Raw genomic sequence first — 17,277 nt, forward strand, 5'->3', positions numbered from 1 at the left:
TGATATGTATTTTATATAAATAGATAATTGTATATGGCCACTTTTTTTTTTTTTTTTTTTTGAATTTTGAGCTTCCTGGAAGCTCCTTACCAATCTATATTGGGAATTCTTCAGCAACTTACAGATATAGGAAGTTACTTAGGGTACTGAGAGACTCAGTAATTTGCCCAGAATCACACAGCCAGTATTCATGGCTTCTAATCCAATCCTTTGTCCCTCAAATTAATACAAGTTAATTTTAGAGTAGAGAGAAAACTAACAACTATAGGTAAAGGAAGCCTTAGTGGAAGAGTTGGCACTTAGGTAGATCATTTAGAATAGAGGTGAGAAACCTTTTTTTTTTTTTTTTTTTTTTTTTGCCAAGGGCTGTTTAGATGATATTTATAACACCATTTGTGGGCCATACAAAATTATTAGCCTGAAAAACTTAAATGATGGGAGGTTGTTGTCACTAGGAAAGGTTTGCAGGACCTTAGCTACTGTGCCGAGTCTTGAAGGAAAACAGCAGATAGAGGTGAAGAAGAGCATGGGAAATGATCAATGAAAAGGCACAGAAACAAGAGATGAGATGTCATGTATGAGAAATAGTAAGACTGCATTGTAGAGTATGTGGAAGGAAGCAAATGTAGGAAGATTAAAATGTTATCAAGAGGCCAAGTTGTGAAGGACTTTAAATGCCAAAGAAAGCATTTTGTATTGATTTAGAAGGTAATAAGGATCCATGGACATTTATTGAGTAAGGGATATGGTGACTTGGTCAAACTTGTACTTTAGAAAGATAACCTTGGGAACTAAATAGCAGGTGGACTGGAATAGGGAAAAGCAAAGGAGGGAGAAAGACTCACCAAGAGGCAGTTGCAATAATTGCAACCTGAAGTGTTGAAGGCCTGTTATATGCTTGGTGAATAGAGAGAATACACATATGATAGATGTTGTGAAGATAGAAATGACAAGATTTGGCAACAGATTGGATATGTAGGTGAGGGTTAATGATGTTGAAGCTATGAAGCTTCTTGAAATGAAGTGAACCTGGTTAATTAGGAAAGTGATTGTACTTTTAATAGTAACAAGAAAGTTTATAAGAGTGAGTGGTTTGGGGAAAATAGTGTTCAGAAATGATACCAGTTTGTATTGGTAGAGAAAGTATCTTCCTATGTTAATGAAATCACACAAGTATTTAAAATATATGCATATGTATATACTTACATATTTGTGTCTGTGTGTCTGTGTAGTGTGTGTATGTATATTTTATCTTATTAGTGCTTCATAGGTGTCATTAAATAGTTTGATTCTTATACATGTAAAAATTTCTCATTCCAGTTTTATATCTATTAATAATTGCTTCATTTAACATTTTCCTTATCAATGGTAAAACCACACATTTTAGCTATGTTCTGAATGAATAAGACTTTTACGTGGAAAGAGAAAAAAATGTGAGAAAAATTGGCCTTTTTTTTTTTTTAAGTCTGTGTTTAGTAGTTTTAAAGAAATATGATTTTTCTTTTCATTTTTGTTTCAAGTCATAGTAACATTTTTCTTCTGGGGAATTTATTTTTTTAAGCTTTCATGAAGTAAAATAATTCCATTTATATAGAGAAGTAGCCTGGATCTTACTGATCATTTCTTATAGAACAATAATATTCTATAACATTCATATGGAGTAACAGGTTATTTTTGTAGCAATACAGTATGAAGAGCACTGGAATCAGAAAATCAGGGTCCAGATCCCACTTCTGAGATTTAATTAGTTTCCTGGCCTTTGGCAAATCATTTAATCTCCCTGGGTCTTAATTTCTTCATCTATAAAATGCATAGATAACCTCTGAGATCCTTTCCAGCTCTAAAACTGTTGTTTAATCCCATACTGCTATAAAGATAGAATGCTGAACCTGGAGTCAGGAAGACCTGTATCCAAGTCAGGATTCTGAGATTTAGTAGCTACATTACCCTGGATAAACCACTTAACCTCCCAGAGCCTCAATCACTAAGATTGTTACCTCAGCTGTTAGAATTCAGAACTAGGAATTTTTTTTAAAAGGTGAAAATATGTCCTGAATTCACTTTATTGTTGAAAAGAGCCCAGTCCATTAGAATTGATTGTCACACAATCTTATTGCTACTGTGTATGATGTGAGTCTTGGTTCGACTCACTTCACTTAGCATCAGTTCATGTAAGTCTCTCCAGGCCTGTCTGAAATCATCTTATTGGTCATTTCTTATAGAACAATAATATTCCATAACATTCATATACCGTAATATATTCAGCTATTCCCCACCTGATGGGCATCCACTCAGTTTGCAGTTTCTTGCCTCTAAAAAAGAGCTGCCACAAACATTTTTGCCCATGTGGTCTTTTTTTATGATCTCTTTGGGATTAGCCCCCTACTGACAATTGGATCGGAGTACAGTTTGATAGCCCTTGGGGCATAGTTAGGAATTTTTCTATACTGAAAAAAGACCTAGGTCTTTAGTGTAACTTTTATTTGAAGGGCACAAAAAACTTTGTTCAGAGCTCTATGGGCTGTTGAGTGATTGTTCTAGGTCCCATACCAATAGGAGTTGGAGCTGGAATTCAAACTGGGGTCTTTTGACTTTGAGTTTCACCAGAATTGGTTTATTTTGATGACATTAATTTAAAAAAAAACACATTTCCTGATATATAGTCTTTATTATGTATAATTAAGTATATGTATGTATATATGTACATTGTGACTAGATGTGTGTCTGTATATGTGAAATATATGTAAACTTATATATACACATAGATTTACACGGAACACATACATATGTACCTGCTGTGTGTGTATGTGTGTGTATTCACACATATAAATGACTTGTTAGTAGATTACTTGAATAGCTTTTTGACAATTAACAACTTTCCATCAGCACTATTCACACACTCAAATTAATCTGGATCCCATGGATTTGGATATTGTTTCTAGTTATACAGAAACTCATTTGTATCTACACATCTTTTTTGACTCTTTACCATGTCTTCCCCAGTGTTTACTATGTATCCACTCTGAGCAAAGGATCTTACTCCTTTTTTGTTTGTGCTTTTGTTCACATTGGGAAGTCCTAGTATATAACAGTACTATGAAAGAATTCATAAATGAATAAAAGGGAATAATCTTGAGATGTTGGGAGACTATATCTTAAGTCTGGAATATAATTTGACTAATTGGAAAGGTATAGAACTAATAACCAGTCCCTTGACACAACAGTACAGAGATAATGTGATTCAGATGTGGTCTCTAATCTTTGAATTGCCTGTCATTTAAATCTTCTTTTCTGAATTCTAGCAGAGAACAGTGAGATTGATGAGGAGGCAAGCAGTATTTTTGATTAACAAAATTAATATTTTTCCATACTGGTTAGCAAAGGAAATGGTTAATGAAGTTGCAGTTATCATTGTCATGTGTGCTATTTTACTCCTAGCAATAAATCTTCAATGGAATATTTAGAGAAAGCTGTTACCTCCTCTTTTTTTTTTTTTTTTTAAATGTGCCAATTTGTCATTTGTATGTTAGGAATAGTAAATAACATGACAGAGAAAACAAATAATAAGTGAAAAATATTGAACGCTTATTAGGGGAATGATGAGAGAAGGCCAATTTAGATTTGGATGAGTGTCAATAGAAAAGTGGCTCTTAAAATTTAAATTTGATCCTACCTAGAATGTGTTACCTGGAATAAATTTGTAACTATAGTAAATGACCTTGATTTTTTTCACCAAAAATTCTGATCTCCATTTCATTCCAATGCTAATCTGGGACAATTTTCCTCAAATATTTCTGCCTCAGAGTAGGTTATTTGGAATAATGCTTTTATACAGGGAAAACAACAACAAATAAAATAGGGGAAATAGAACCAAATACAAATCTGAGTTTCTTAGAGTATTTCATATGACATCTTTCAGGAGAAACTAATTATTTTAAGATGTTTAGCTGACATTTATTAGTCACTATGTTCAATGCAACAAGGTAGAAACATGGAAGAGATGAAAATGAGTAAGACACAGCCCCTTTCTTTTTGAATTTATGAACTAGTATGGGAGATAAGATTTGTTCACAAACAAATATAATACAAAATTGAATGTGATAAATGTGTATGACAGGCACTAGTTAATTATTTTCATGATAGGTATGATTTATATTGCTGACTTTCTTTGATACTGATTATTTTACTACTTCATTTTCTTATTTTGAAGAATGGAAAAATACTAGGAAGGAGGAGAATTTTAAATGGAGTCAAGATAACTGTAATATACTTTTTCTAACCTTAGCATTTTTTTGAGATAGAAAGGAGATCTTGAACCACTAGTCATAGGTGGACTTTCAGGAGTTATCCAGAATCAGGTTACTGCCTGTTCTTTGAAGGTTAAATTGGCTAAGATGCATTTTGCTGGTTGTTAACTCCAGTATCTGAAAAAAAAGGACAAAGCACCTCTTTAAAGAGACGCAAGTGACTATATAGATTTCTCTTAATCAGTATATTCTTGAAGAAAAACTCATAAGTAATAGTAATGTTAAGCTTGCATTTATTGACTTAAATGATTTTGGGTTTCTGTTACAGTTTTTTTTAAATAGTTAACAGAAAAATAGGTCAGATTTTTTAAAAAATCTAAGTTAAAATAAGAACAAGTGTAGAAATATATTAGTTGAATAGAAGGAAAGGAAGAGGGAAAGAATGGATTCTTCATTGTTAAGTTCCCATCATCCCACCATGATGAAGAATTGTACAACTATTTCTGCATATCAGAAGGAAGTATAAAGTTATGTAATTACTTGATTAAATCCAAGAATTGTTTCTGAAGGTTTTTTTTTTTTTATGGTAAAATCATTTAGCCTTACACATTGCTTTCATACACATAATCTCACCTAAAACAGTTGTGAAATTTGTCTATTTGAAAAGAATTTAATTGTTTTCTTATTATAAAATCCTCTGACTGTAGAAATATTTGAAGTCAGCAGCTGTTCTTTTTTTTTTTTATAGAATGCCATCAATACTGAATAAAATAAAGGTTAATATTGATTCAGTGAATAATTTGATCCTTACTAAATAGAAATAGCTGAACTCAGAGTCATCTGGGTTTAAGTTCTGCCTGTGGCACATATTGGCTGTGTGAATCTGGGGAAGTCACTTTAACCTATTGGTGTTCTAAAGGGCTCTTTAAAACTTTCACAGAGAAAATGCCACCCTGCAATAGTAGAGAATAAGTTTCCTCATCTGGGAGTTCTCTATGTTAGTGAAATCATAGGTATAGTCCCTAAATTGTTTTTTTTTTTTTTTTTTTTAAGGCCATGCAGAGCTAGAATTAATTATTTAGGTGATGTGATAGTGGAAGTCTAGTCTAAAGTTTTTTAAGCTACTTGTTCATCAGAACCGATTTTAAAACTTAAGTTATCAATAATATTTAGGGGAGAATGAAGGAAAGAAATAAAATTTATTCTTTTAATTATAAATTTTGTATTGTAAATTATTCATATGTGAAATCTTTTTCTGCTCTCTAGTGGTTTTTGGCAAATTTATCATATCAAGAAGCACTTTCAGACACACAAGTTGCTATAGTTAACATCTTGTCTTCAACTTCTGGTAAGATATTTATTGTATGATGCAATTTGTAAGTTACATAATTGTTAAGATTGAAATTTTTATCATTCTCCAATAAATTAAGAAGCATTTATTTAGGTAATCCTAAAAGGTTAGGACATTTCTCTTTTATATTAAATTATAACATTATTTCACTTGTAAAGATAATACTTAGACTTCCTGAATCTTGATAAATTTGTGTGCCTTTAACTGTTCTGCGGCATGTTATATTTTTATTATATATATGAAACTATTTAGTATGTGAAAATAGCATAGGAAAGTGTCATTGATTGTGTTATCTAATAAATGATTTATTTTTCACTATTACATATAGATAAGCAGAAATATAAAACATCATGCAGAAAGGAATAAATAATGACCCATATTATTAAGTGGTTCTTGAAATAAACAGTTATTAAGCTCTTTCTATACTTCTGCCAAAGTGCTAGATACAGGAGATTAAAAAGACATGTGACAGCTCATGTTCAATTTGGAAGGAAAAAAGGAAGGGAGAGAAGAAAGAGGGGACAGAGAAGGTGGATGTAGGAGAAGAGTCTACACAGAAGAACATACAGAATAGATACAATGTAGATATAGAGTAACTTCCAGAGGAAAGGGAAGTATGGGCATTTTTTTAATGGAAGATGATCAGTATGAGTTTGTTGTAAAAGGTGGAGCTTGATCCTTAAAGGAAGCAAGAAATCTTTGTTTTTCGATGTATGTAAGAAAGAAGTACATTAAAGATATGGAAGACAGCCTGTGCTAAATTACTGAATTGAAGGTTGCAATGTGATTGAAGGGCAACAAGTAAAATCACAATTTTGAAATTGTAATTTGGAGTGTGTGAAGAAGAGAGAGGAATGGGCACTAAGCATGGAGAAGTAGGCAGGAGCCAGATTTTTTTTTTTTGCTTAGGCAATTGGGGTTAAGTGACTTGCCCAGGGTCATTTAACTAGGAAGTATTAAGTATCTGAGGCTGGATTTGAGCTCAGGTCCTCCTGACTTCAGGGTTAGTGCTCTATCCATTGCACTAAGTGCCCCAGGAGCCAGATTTTAAAAGACATTAAAAAAAAATTTTTTTTATAACTTTTTATTGACAGAACCCATGCCTGGATAATTTTTTTACATTATCCCTTGCACTCATTTCTGTTCTGACTTTTCCCCTCCCTCCCTTCACCTCCTTCCCCAGATGGCAAGCAGTCCTATACAAGTTAAATATGTCACAGTGTATCCTAGATACATTATATGTGTACAGACCGAACAGTTCTCTTGTTGCACAGGAAGAATTGGATTCAGAAGATAAAAATATAACCTGGGGAAAAAGACAAATATGCAAGCAGTTTACATTCATTTCCCAGCGTTCTTTCTTTGGATGTAGCTGTTTCTGTCCGTCTTTGATCAGTTGAAACTGTGTTAGATCTCTTTGTCAGAGAAATCCACTTCCATCAGAATACATCCTCATACAGTATCATTGTTGAGGTATATAATGATCTCCTGGTTCTGCTGATTTCACTTAGCATCAGTTCATGTAAGTCTCACCAGTCCTCTCTGTATTCATCCTGCTGGTCATTCCTTACAGAACAATAATATTCCATAACATTCATATATCACAATTTACTCAACCATTCTCCAATTGATGGGCATCCATTCATTTTCCAGCTTCTAGCCACTATAAAGAGGGCTGCCACAAACATTTTGACACATATATAGGTCCCTTTCCCTTCTTTAGTATCTCTTTGGGGTATAAGCCCGGTAGAAACACTGCTGGATCAAAGGATATGCACCGTTTGATAACTTTTTGAGCATAATTCCAAATTGCTCTCCAGAATGGCTGGATGTGTTCACAATTCCACCAACAATGTATCAGTGTCCCTGTTTTCCTATATCCCCTCCAATACTCCACATTATCTTTCCCTGTCATTCTAGCCAATCTGACAGGTGTGTAGTGGTATCTCAGGGTTGAAAGACATTAAATGTTAAATGTAATATAGTATGCTTGGTAGAGAGACATCTTTGAGGCTAGGAAGACCTGGGTTCAGTTATTGCCTTTTGATCTGGACAAATCACTTAATTCCTCCAAGATTATTAATTTCAGAAAAATTGCTGTTCTATATTAGTAGAAAGAATTTCCTCATTCAGGAGTCCTTTATACTAATTAAATTCACATTCCAATCATTGGTCGCTGTCTCTTATGTTTAAAAATCAAATGAAGACATTTGTGTTTTAATATACAATGTAAGAGGGAATTATAAGAGCTTCTTTAGTAGGGAAAAAGCATTGTGAGACCAATTTTGTGGGATAAAAGAGTACAAATAATCTATTTATACTGAACTCTATTAAACTAATAAAAGAAGTTGTTCCTATCTTAATATATAATATTTGTGCAACAGTCAGGCAGTTAACACATTTAGAAACAACAAAAAAGGAAAGTGAGATGACAAACTCATTTGCTTTCTCATATCTATAAATGCTTAAAATGGCCTATGTGCATATTGAGTTCTAAACTTGTTCTAAATATACAAAAAGAACAATCAGGTTTTTATAGGCACTGTCTTACAGCATGTTGTATTCTTGTATTTATATACTGTACTGACATAGGTAAGGAATGTAAGATTCTGCTGTATTTATTTTAATTTTTATTTTTTTTTAAGCATTTGACCAAGGAAGAATTTGCAATTTTAAAGACTTTTTTCTCAAAAATTATTTTCCAGCTTTTATATTAAAATTATGTTAGGCAAGTCCCTGCCTTTTTTCCACCATCTTGGCTTTGCCACTCCAAAACACATAGTTGTTTTACAGAGACTGATTTGACCACCAATATTAGGAAGACAAAGTTTATGAAAAAACATTCCGAGGGATGCTGTGCTTATTGAATGAGTCTATTTGTGTATGTATGCTTTGGACTGGTTCTGTGCTGAGTTCAGAAGTGAGGAGGTTGAGTTACATTGTTCTTTAGAAATTGCATAGTACTTTTAATATTTTGCTGCTCATTTTTTTGAAAAATCCATTTATTATATTCTCATGTTATCATAGATGTGAATCATAGAAACCACTGTCTCTAAAGAACCAAAATTACAAGTGACCCAAAGAATAATGGAAAAATGTATGTTTGTTGTTAGACTATCTAGACAGATTATCTGTCTTAGATATTTGTTTTAGACAAGTTCTATATGTTCCTAAGGGGTAGCATCAGGGAAAATGAGAACTATTTCAAAGAAATATATTTAGAGGTAAAGAATGATGTACTTATTAATGAAGTTTGCTAATACTACAGTGGACTGGTTGCTTTGCAAACCACTGAGTTCCCATTTCATTGACTACTAGTTGAGGATTTGTGTAATGGGTTCATTGTTCATTTAAAGGTTGGTTTAACTCATGTCTGAAATGCCTTTCAATTCTTAGTGTGCTATTTTTAAATTCATTTAAGTTACTTTTTACAGTAGTATAACTGATGTGAGGCTCTGACCTAGAGTGATTGCAATAGAAGTGACAGGTTTCGACAGATGTTAGAGGTAAAAATCAGCGGATTTTGGTAGCTAATGAAAAGTGAAGAGGTAAAGATGATTCAAATATTTTTGAGTATGGATGCCTGGGAAAAGGGTAATTTCATTAATGGAAATAAAGATATTAGAAGAAAGGGCAAGTTTGAAGTGTAGGATAATTTCAGTTTGAGGTATTTGAATTTGAAGCACAAATAGGACACCCAAATAGAAACATAAAACAGGCATTTGGAAGTATTGAACTACTTTAGAGAGAGATTTAGGGAATCAATTTAGGGAATTACCTATTTAGAGGTAAAAATTTGCTATGACTAATCAAGAGGGTATAGAGAGAAGAAAAAGCATGCAGAGGACAGAGACAATTAAATGGTGTGGCATGATTGGTGTTTTGAGACTTCAAATCATGTTGTAGACATTGCAGTGTCTGCACACAATTTCTTAGAGCCTTTTTCCTTATTTGTAAAATTGAGTTGTGTTGCCTTCCTTTTAGAATTTTTATGAGGGAAATGCTTTGCATATTTTCAAATGATACATGTATTAAATATGTTTTGTACCATTTTTAAGAGAATGGTAGCAAGATGAAAATCCAGACAATAGTAAGAGATGTCAGGTAGGACAGGAGGTATGGGAATGAAATACTCTGAAAGTCAGAGGAGGACTAAGTATCAAGAATGAAAGAAAAATCTAGTTAATAATATCCCAATCAGCAAGCATTAATTTGCTTTCAGTCATATTCAAGGCATTGTTAGGGGATACCAAGACAAATTAAAAAAAAAGTGACGATATCAAGGATGAGGACTTAACAAGGCATTGAATTTGATGATATACACATATGCTTCTTTGTTGCATTTTATAGTACATCTATTCCTAATACAATTGTTTTATCTTTTCAGATTTCCATTCTGGAGGGGTATTTTTTCCCAGGCATCATGACAAAATATAATCATCTATAACTATAATCTGGCCTGCAATAATTTTTATTTTTAAAGAAGTCACCTCAATTCAGTAGATAAAACATATTTTTAATGTTTTCAAAATAGCTTTGTCACACATGCATGATTTATAAAGTCAAATATTGCTTTGAATCTACAGTTTAGATGCATGATTTTTAAAAATGCATTGAACCATTTTTGAATTATATTAAAAATTGTCATTTAAAGGCATTTGTGATTAATAGAATTTGTTCCCTCCTAAATAGAGTATCATTTTCAAGCTAGTTTAAATATATAATATGAACTAGTTCTAAAGTTAGAATAAAGTCTTATTCATAAAGATATTTGGCAGTGTACAGTCATGCCAATATTTTAATTCTTTATTTTAATCTTCCACAGGACTTTTTACTTTAATCTTAGCTGCAGTGTTTCCAAGTAACAGTGGAGACAGATTTACTCTTTCTAAACTGTTAGCTGTCATTTTATGGTAAGACTATCAAATGATAAATGCTTTATTCTGCTAAAAATAATAGTTACTTTTTTTTTTTCCTTGTTCCTGGGATGTAAGAGATGGATTGAGATATAGAGAGAGATGGTATAATATTGTATAAACAGGGATGGTATCCCATGTAGTCCAAATCAAAAGAAAATTTATCAGTAGAGATTTGAAGGTGATATGGTGTTCCTGTTTGCCCCGGGTTCTTAGATTTCCTCCAGACCTCTTAGGAAGAATAATATTAGAAGGGAGTTAGAATTATTGGTTTTCAATTTCACAAATGTTTTTAAAGCACCTCCTCTGTGCAAGAAACTATAATGAGCTAAGAATATAAAGATGAGAGAAAACAATCTCATTCCTTAAGGAATTTTCAATCTAATGGAGGCAATTGGGGGGGGGGGGGGGGGAGGTCTACAACTATGAATTTCCTTTTATGTGTTTGTGACCATTAGTTGCTTAAAAATCTCCTTGATTAGTATGTACATAAAAATAATCTCTACATGTAACTAAATTCACTTTTAATCCTAAATTTAAGCTAATATATTAAAGTAGAAAGTTTTCACACTAATGGATATGTTAAAGTCAATCTGAAATGCTTAAGTATTTTGAACAATCTAATGATTCCAGAAGTTTTGTGGTGATGAAGTTTGTTTATGTATTTCTATACAAAAGAGGTGATGGACACAAGGTGTAGAATAAGGTAACACATATTTTGGACATAGCCAGAATTTTTGGTTTTTGTTTGAAAATACATATTAATTATAAGGGCTTTGTTTTTATATTACCTAGGGCCAGAGCTTGGAATGGTAAGAAAGGATAAGATAGGAAAAAAAAATAAAGAAAAGAAGGCCATTAAGATACCTTTTTTTTTTTTTTTAAATGCAGAGAACAGAAAGTGAGGAGGGCCAGAAAGAAACACAGATAAGCATGACAGCTTTTTGAATACTGCAGGTTTAACTTGCATACTTCAAAAGAAAAACAAGTTCTATATTATAGAGTCCTGCAGTTTGATATATAATCCTTTTTTCCCCCTTCTACACTATTACATATTTATGAGCATGTCCATTTTATTTTGTGTTAAGTTCAGAATTAAAAAGAGAAATCACCTCTTGGCATTTCTATTGCTATCCTGATTTCTAACCATACTTATTATATTTTCGAATGATATAATGGCTGATGAATTTTTTAATCTGAGAAATTCTCCTAGACCTACTAAGTGGCATAGGGATTGTGACCTGCTATAATGGAAAAAAATGTGACTACCTCAAAGAAAGAGTAAATTCTTAAAATAAAGCTTAAGAATATTTCATTATTCTACCTAAATAGATGCAATTTGAAAGAGGTTAATAAGACTTAGAATTGGAAGGGAACTTAGAGATCATCTAGTTCAACCCTTTTATTTTATAGATGAGGAAAACTGAGGACCAGAAATGTTAAGTGACTGGTCTAAAGTCACACAGCAAGCAAAGGTAGGATTTGAACCTAAGTCATCCTACAGTATTGTTCTACAGAAGGTTGGGAATGGAAATGCTGGCCTTTGCCAAATCTTAAATTGGTTCGGTCTACGATGTAGCCTCATTTTTCTACTCCAAAAAAGATAGAATTATACTTTTAACTTTTTCTGTAGCAGAATGTCATTATTTTTATTTTGCATATTAATTGAGTATAGGGTTCAAGAGAGAAAATAAATGTTGTTACTTTTATAGATTTGAAGTTTCTTCTTTACCCTTTTAAAAATCTCTGAAACTTAATTGTGGCTAACATTTTAATATAATTCTCATAAAGTAGCCAACAAGCATTTATTTTTATTATGTGCCAGGCAATGCTAAGTCCTCTAGATACAAAGAAAAATAGCAATTTTTAACCTTAAGGAGATTACATTTTAAAGGAGTAGACAGCATTTACACAAGAAGTTGTACAAAGGTTTTACAAGGGCTAATGTTGAAGAATTGTCCATACATATGTTTTGAAAATAAAAAGCTTTAATAAAGGAAACAAAAAACAAACAGAAAAAAGTTGTGCAGATAATTATGCAGTGGATTGAAGTTAACCTTATAAGGGAAGGCATTGGAAGGGAACAAATTGGAAAAGGCCTTTTGTAGAAGATGGCATTGAGCTGAATCAGAGGTTCTAAGAGCTAGATAGTAAGGGAGGAAAGAAAACATCTCAAAAACATTGGAGACAACTAGTGGAAAGCTGTTGAGATGGGAGATGGAGTGCTTCTTATAAGACTTCATTCAAGATCCATTTCAAACTCATAAACAGAAATATGTTTTAAGAAATTTGACCTGAATTTTAAAATTTTAGTGAGAGGTTTTTTTTCCCCATTAGTCCTATGTAGATAGAGCTCCTACTCTGTACCTCACTACTCATTATACTGTTTTGAAATTAACAAATATATCAGGTAAAAAGGATAATTTGATTATATAAATGCTTGTTGACAGTTTAATTCTCCAATGAACAACTTTTTAAAAAAAATTTTAATTAACTTGAGGATTAATGGCTATCAGTAGTTTAAAGATCTTCTGCTCAGTCTTCTTCAAAATGAAAGTATTATCCTGATTAATAATGACCACTTTTTCCTGTAGCATTGGAGGTGTTGTGCTGGTAAACCTTTCAGGGTCTGAGAAATCTGCTGGAAAAGATACAATAGGTATGTATAAGTCTCTTGTGTTTAAGAAAACTTACCTTCTATATGTAGAGATATGATATGTTTTTTATCTCTTTATAGCTAAATGATAAATAGTTTTTAAATAGTGACTAGATTTGTGCTTTCATTGGTAGCAGGAACTATCAAATGAGGAAACTTGCCCTAATAATGCCAATATATGTGAAGGGCTGAACTTGAACAGAATTTTTCCTGGCACAGTTCTTTACACATTACACTATACTTTTTCTACTCTGCTGAATTAATCTTTGTATTTTGTAGAAGTACACATGTAGTGTACTATGTGGGCTGTAAACATCTTTTTGAATTTAAACCAAGCCCAGTAGAGTGGAGTGAGGGATGGAATTGAGATCAGAAAACTTCAAATCCTGGCTATCCTGATGACTTTCTGTGTTACTGTGGACTTCAGTTTCCTCATCGATTTTTTACTCCCAAATTATATTCATATGCAAAATTGTATAAACAGATGTCTAGAGATATTTCAGATATTTGTTATTCAAATTTCACATTTATCATATACTTAGTTCTGAATGGATTTATTGATTATTGAAAGTCCTTCTCATAAAACCAAAAAGAAGAAATAAATTTAATACAATTTTTGATGTGCTAAACATGATAACAAAGAAAATAATCACAAAGCAAATAGATATTTGACTTGTTTGAAATTTAAATACTTTTGATGATTTATGAAAATTTCATAATTAGAGATACTTAAGAGCCAGGTGTTCCATTAACTGTGCATTTCTTAAATGTTTTCTGTATAGCCAATACTATATGGTTTAGAGGGTATAAAACTGATAAGATACATGTTTTTTGTCTTCTAGGAGCTTTCTAGTTGAACATATCATACCTAAATGCATTATTTAGCTAGATAACAATATAAGACAATGAATGTATAATTGTAGTAAATGATAAATTATATGTTAAAGACTATAGGAAAAATGAAGGTAACAGAGATGTTAGTGTTGACTGGAGTAGTTGGAGAAGGCCCTGTGGAAGAGGTGGGATTTGAATATGTCCTTGATGGAAGGATAGGGTTTGAATAGAGAAAAATAGAAATATAAAGACATAACACAGGGAAATGGAAATAGCAAATGTACATTAAATTATTTTTATTTTTTCAGGTTCCATCTGGTCTCTTATTGGTGCCATGCTTTATGCTGTCTATATTGTTATGATTAAAAGAAAAGTAGACAGAGAAGATAAATTGGATATACCAATGTTCTTTGGTAAGATCTTTTTTCTATAAATGACAGATTCACTTTCTGTGGGTAGTAATTGTTATTTTAATATTTAATTTTCTTTAATGTATTAAAGTTTCTAACTGGGATCATGACATTTTATCAAAATAAAGGACTTTAGTAGTCAAAACAGTTTACTCCCCATCCCTGCCATCCTCTTTCTGCCTTCATTTTGTCATTTGCACTATACGCTGCATTATGGTTAATTCTGCCCCTGGCAAAGGAAATTGGGAAAGACAGCTAGAGAATTGCAGAATTTCAGTTAGAAGAAAAGGATGTCAGAAAATGGATTCACTTATTCAACACATTTGACCAACAAAATCCTTTGTAATTTATCCAAAAATTGGTTATCTAGCTTTTACTTAAAGACCTCTATTTCAGAGAGAACCTACTTTTTTTTTTTTCTTATGGTCACTCATATATTATTTTTTCCTTGCCAAAAATCTAAATCTTTCTCTTAGGACACCTACCCATTGCTTATCATTTTACTCCATTGGACCAAAACAGAGCAAATGCAATTTCTTTGTGTGATAGATCTTAAATCTTTGAAACTGTCTATCACGTATCCCTTTTCCACTAATTCTTGTCCAGATTAAATACACTTAGTTTCTTCAACCATTCTTCATATGATATGACCTCTAGATGCTTCTTAGTTGCTTTGCTTTGGATGTTCTCCAGCTTTATAGTGTCATTTATGAAACACTGAGAACTGAATGCAGTATTCCAAATCTGATCTTATTTGTTCAAGCTTATAGTCTTGATTTTGGGAGCAAGTCTTAACTTCTCCTGTATCTCCTTCCCACCTCTCCCCCACCAAAAAAGAAAAATACTGGACACTGTGCCTCAGAATGCAGCTTGAGATTTTATTTTTTCTTTATGCTTTCCCCCCCATTTATTAGTATTTTATTTTTTCCCCAATTACATGTTATTGTTTTTTTTTTTAAATCAAAACATACTTTTATTTTTTTATTTTTTAAATAGCTTTTTATTGACAGAACCCATGCCACGATAATTTTTTAACAGCGTTATCCCTTGCACTCACTTCTGTTCCGATTTTTCCCCTCCCTCCCTTCACCCCCTCCCCCAGATGGCAAGCAGTCCTTTACATGTTGAATAGGTTACAGTATATCCTAGATACAATATATGTGTGCAGAACCGAACAATTTTCTTGTTGCACAGGGAGAATTGGATTCAGAAGGTATAAATAACCCGGGAAGAAAAACAAAAATGCAAGCAGTTTATATTCATTTCCCAGTGTTCTTTCTTTGGGTGTAGCTGCCGCTGTCCATCCTTGATCAATTGAAACTGAATTAGCTCTCTTTATCGAAGAGATCCACTTCCATCAGAATACTTTCTCAAACAGTATCGTTGTTGAGGTATATAATGATCTCCTGGTTCTGCTTATTTCACTTAGCATCAGTTCATGTAAGTCTCTCCAATCCTCTCTGTATTCATCCTGCTGGTCATTTCTTACAGAACAATAATACTCCATAACATTCATATACCACAATTTACTCAACCATTCTCCAATTGATGGGCATCCATTCATTTTCCAGTTTCTAGCCACTGCAAACAGGGCTGCCACAAATATTTTGGCACATACAGGTCCCTTTCCCTTCTTTAAGATTTCTTTGGGGGATAAGCCCAGTAGAAACACTGCTGGATCAAAGAGTATGCACAGTTTGATAATTTGTTGAGCATAGTTCCAAATTGCTCTCCAGAATGGCTGGATGTGTTCACAATTCCACCAACAATATATCAGTGTCCCTGTTTTCCCACATCCCCTCCAACATTCAGCATTATCTTTCCCTGTCACTCTAGCCAATCTGACAGGTGTGTAGTGGTATCTCAGAGTTGTCTTAAACCCAATTACATGTAAAGATAGTTTTCAGCATTCACTTTTGTAAAATTTTGAGTTCCACATTTTTTTCACCTTCCTCTCCAAGAAAGCAAATAATCTGATATAGGTTATAGGTATACTATCATTTTAAACACAGTTCCATATTAGTTATATTGTGAAAGAAGAATCAAAAGGAAAAAAAACACAAGGAAAAAAAGCAAATAAGGTGAAAATATTATGCTTCAATCCTCATTCAATCTCCATAGTTCTTTCTCTGGAGGCAGGTGGCATTTTTCATCCTAAGACGATTGGTATTGTCTCAGATCACTGTATTGTTGAGAAGTTAAATCTGTCATAGTTGATCATTGCGTAGTCTTGCTATTACTGTGTTCTGTGCTCCTGGTTCTGCTCACTTTACTCAACATCAGTTCATGAAAATCTTTCCAGGCTTTTTCTGAAATCTATCTGCTCATCATTTCTTATAGAACAATAGTATTCCATTACATTCAAATATTAGAACTTCCTACTCCACTCAGTTTCTAATTCTTTGCCGGCACAAAAAGAGCTGCTACAAATCTTTTTGCATATGTTTGTCCTTTCTCTTTTATGACCTCATCATGATACAAACCCATAAGTGGCAGTGCTGGATCAAAAGATATGCATAGCTTTATAGCTCTTTAGGTGTGGTTCCAAATTACTCTCCAGAATGATGCAGCCTGAGATTAGATTTTTTAAACTGTCATGTCATACTAATGACTTGTACTATACCCCAACTTTTGTATAGTTGTAGCAAAAAATTTTACATTTATCTATTAAATTTCATCCTCTTAATCAGTTCAAGCTTATAGCCTCGATTTTGGGATTCAAATTTCGATTTTGATATTCAAAATGTGTTAATGAAAATTCCTGCTTTTGTATTACCTACTAATTTGATAAACTTGCCTTTATTTAAGTTCCATATAGAATTGTTCAACATCACAAATTATTTTCTTATATTAAGGGAAAATG

General features: G+C 32.7%; 1 protein-coding gene across 3 annotated transcripts in view; it reads left to right on the forward strand.

Moving 5' to 3' along the window:
* Nucleotides 1-17,277, forward strand: part of SLC35F5 (solute carrier family 35 member F5) — a 60,942-nt gene that overhangs the window by 16,551 nt on the left and 27,114 nt on the right. For 2 of the 3 annotated variants that reach the window (XM_051985768.1, XM_051985769.1), the window contains 4 exons: nucleotides 5,514-5,595; nucleotides 10,424-10,511; nucleotides 13,109-13,173; nucleotides 14,313-14,417. In XM_051985768.1, coding sequence (XP_051841728.1) covers nucleotides 5,514-5,595; nucleotides 10,424-10,511; nucleotides 13,109-13,173; nucleotides 14,313-14,417 — 340 coding nt within the window. Of the gene's footprint in view, nucleotides 1-5,513; nucleotides 5,596-10,423; nucleotides 10,512-11,927; nucleotides 11,990-13,108; nucleotides 13,174-14,312; nucleotides 14,418-17,277 lie in introns of those variants that run through there. The other variant, XR_007951950.1, reaches the window with a different exon arrangement.

This window comes from Antechinus flavipes, chromosome 3, assembly GCF_016432865.1.
Source record: "Antechinus flavipes isolate AdamAnt ecotype Samford, QLD, Australia chromosome 3, AdamAnt_v2, whole genome shotgun sequence".
Lineage (NCBI taxonomy): Eukaryota > Metazoa > Chordata > Mammalia > Dasyuromorphia > Dasyuridae > Antechinus > Antechinus flavipes.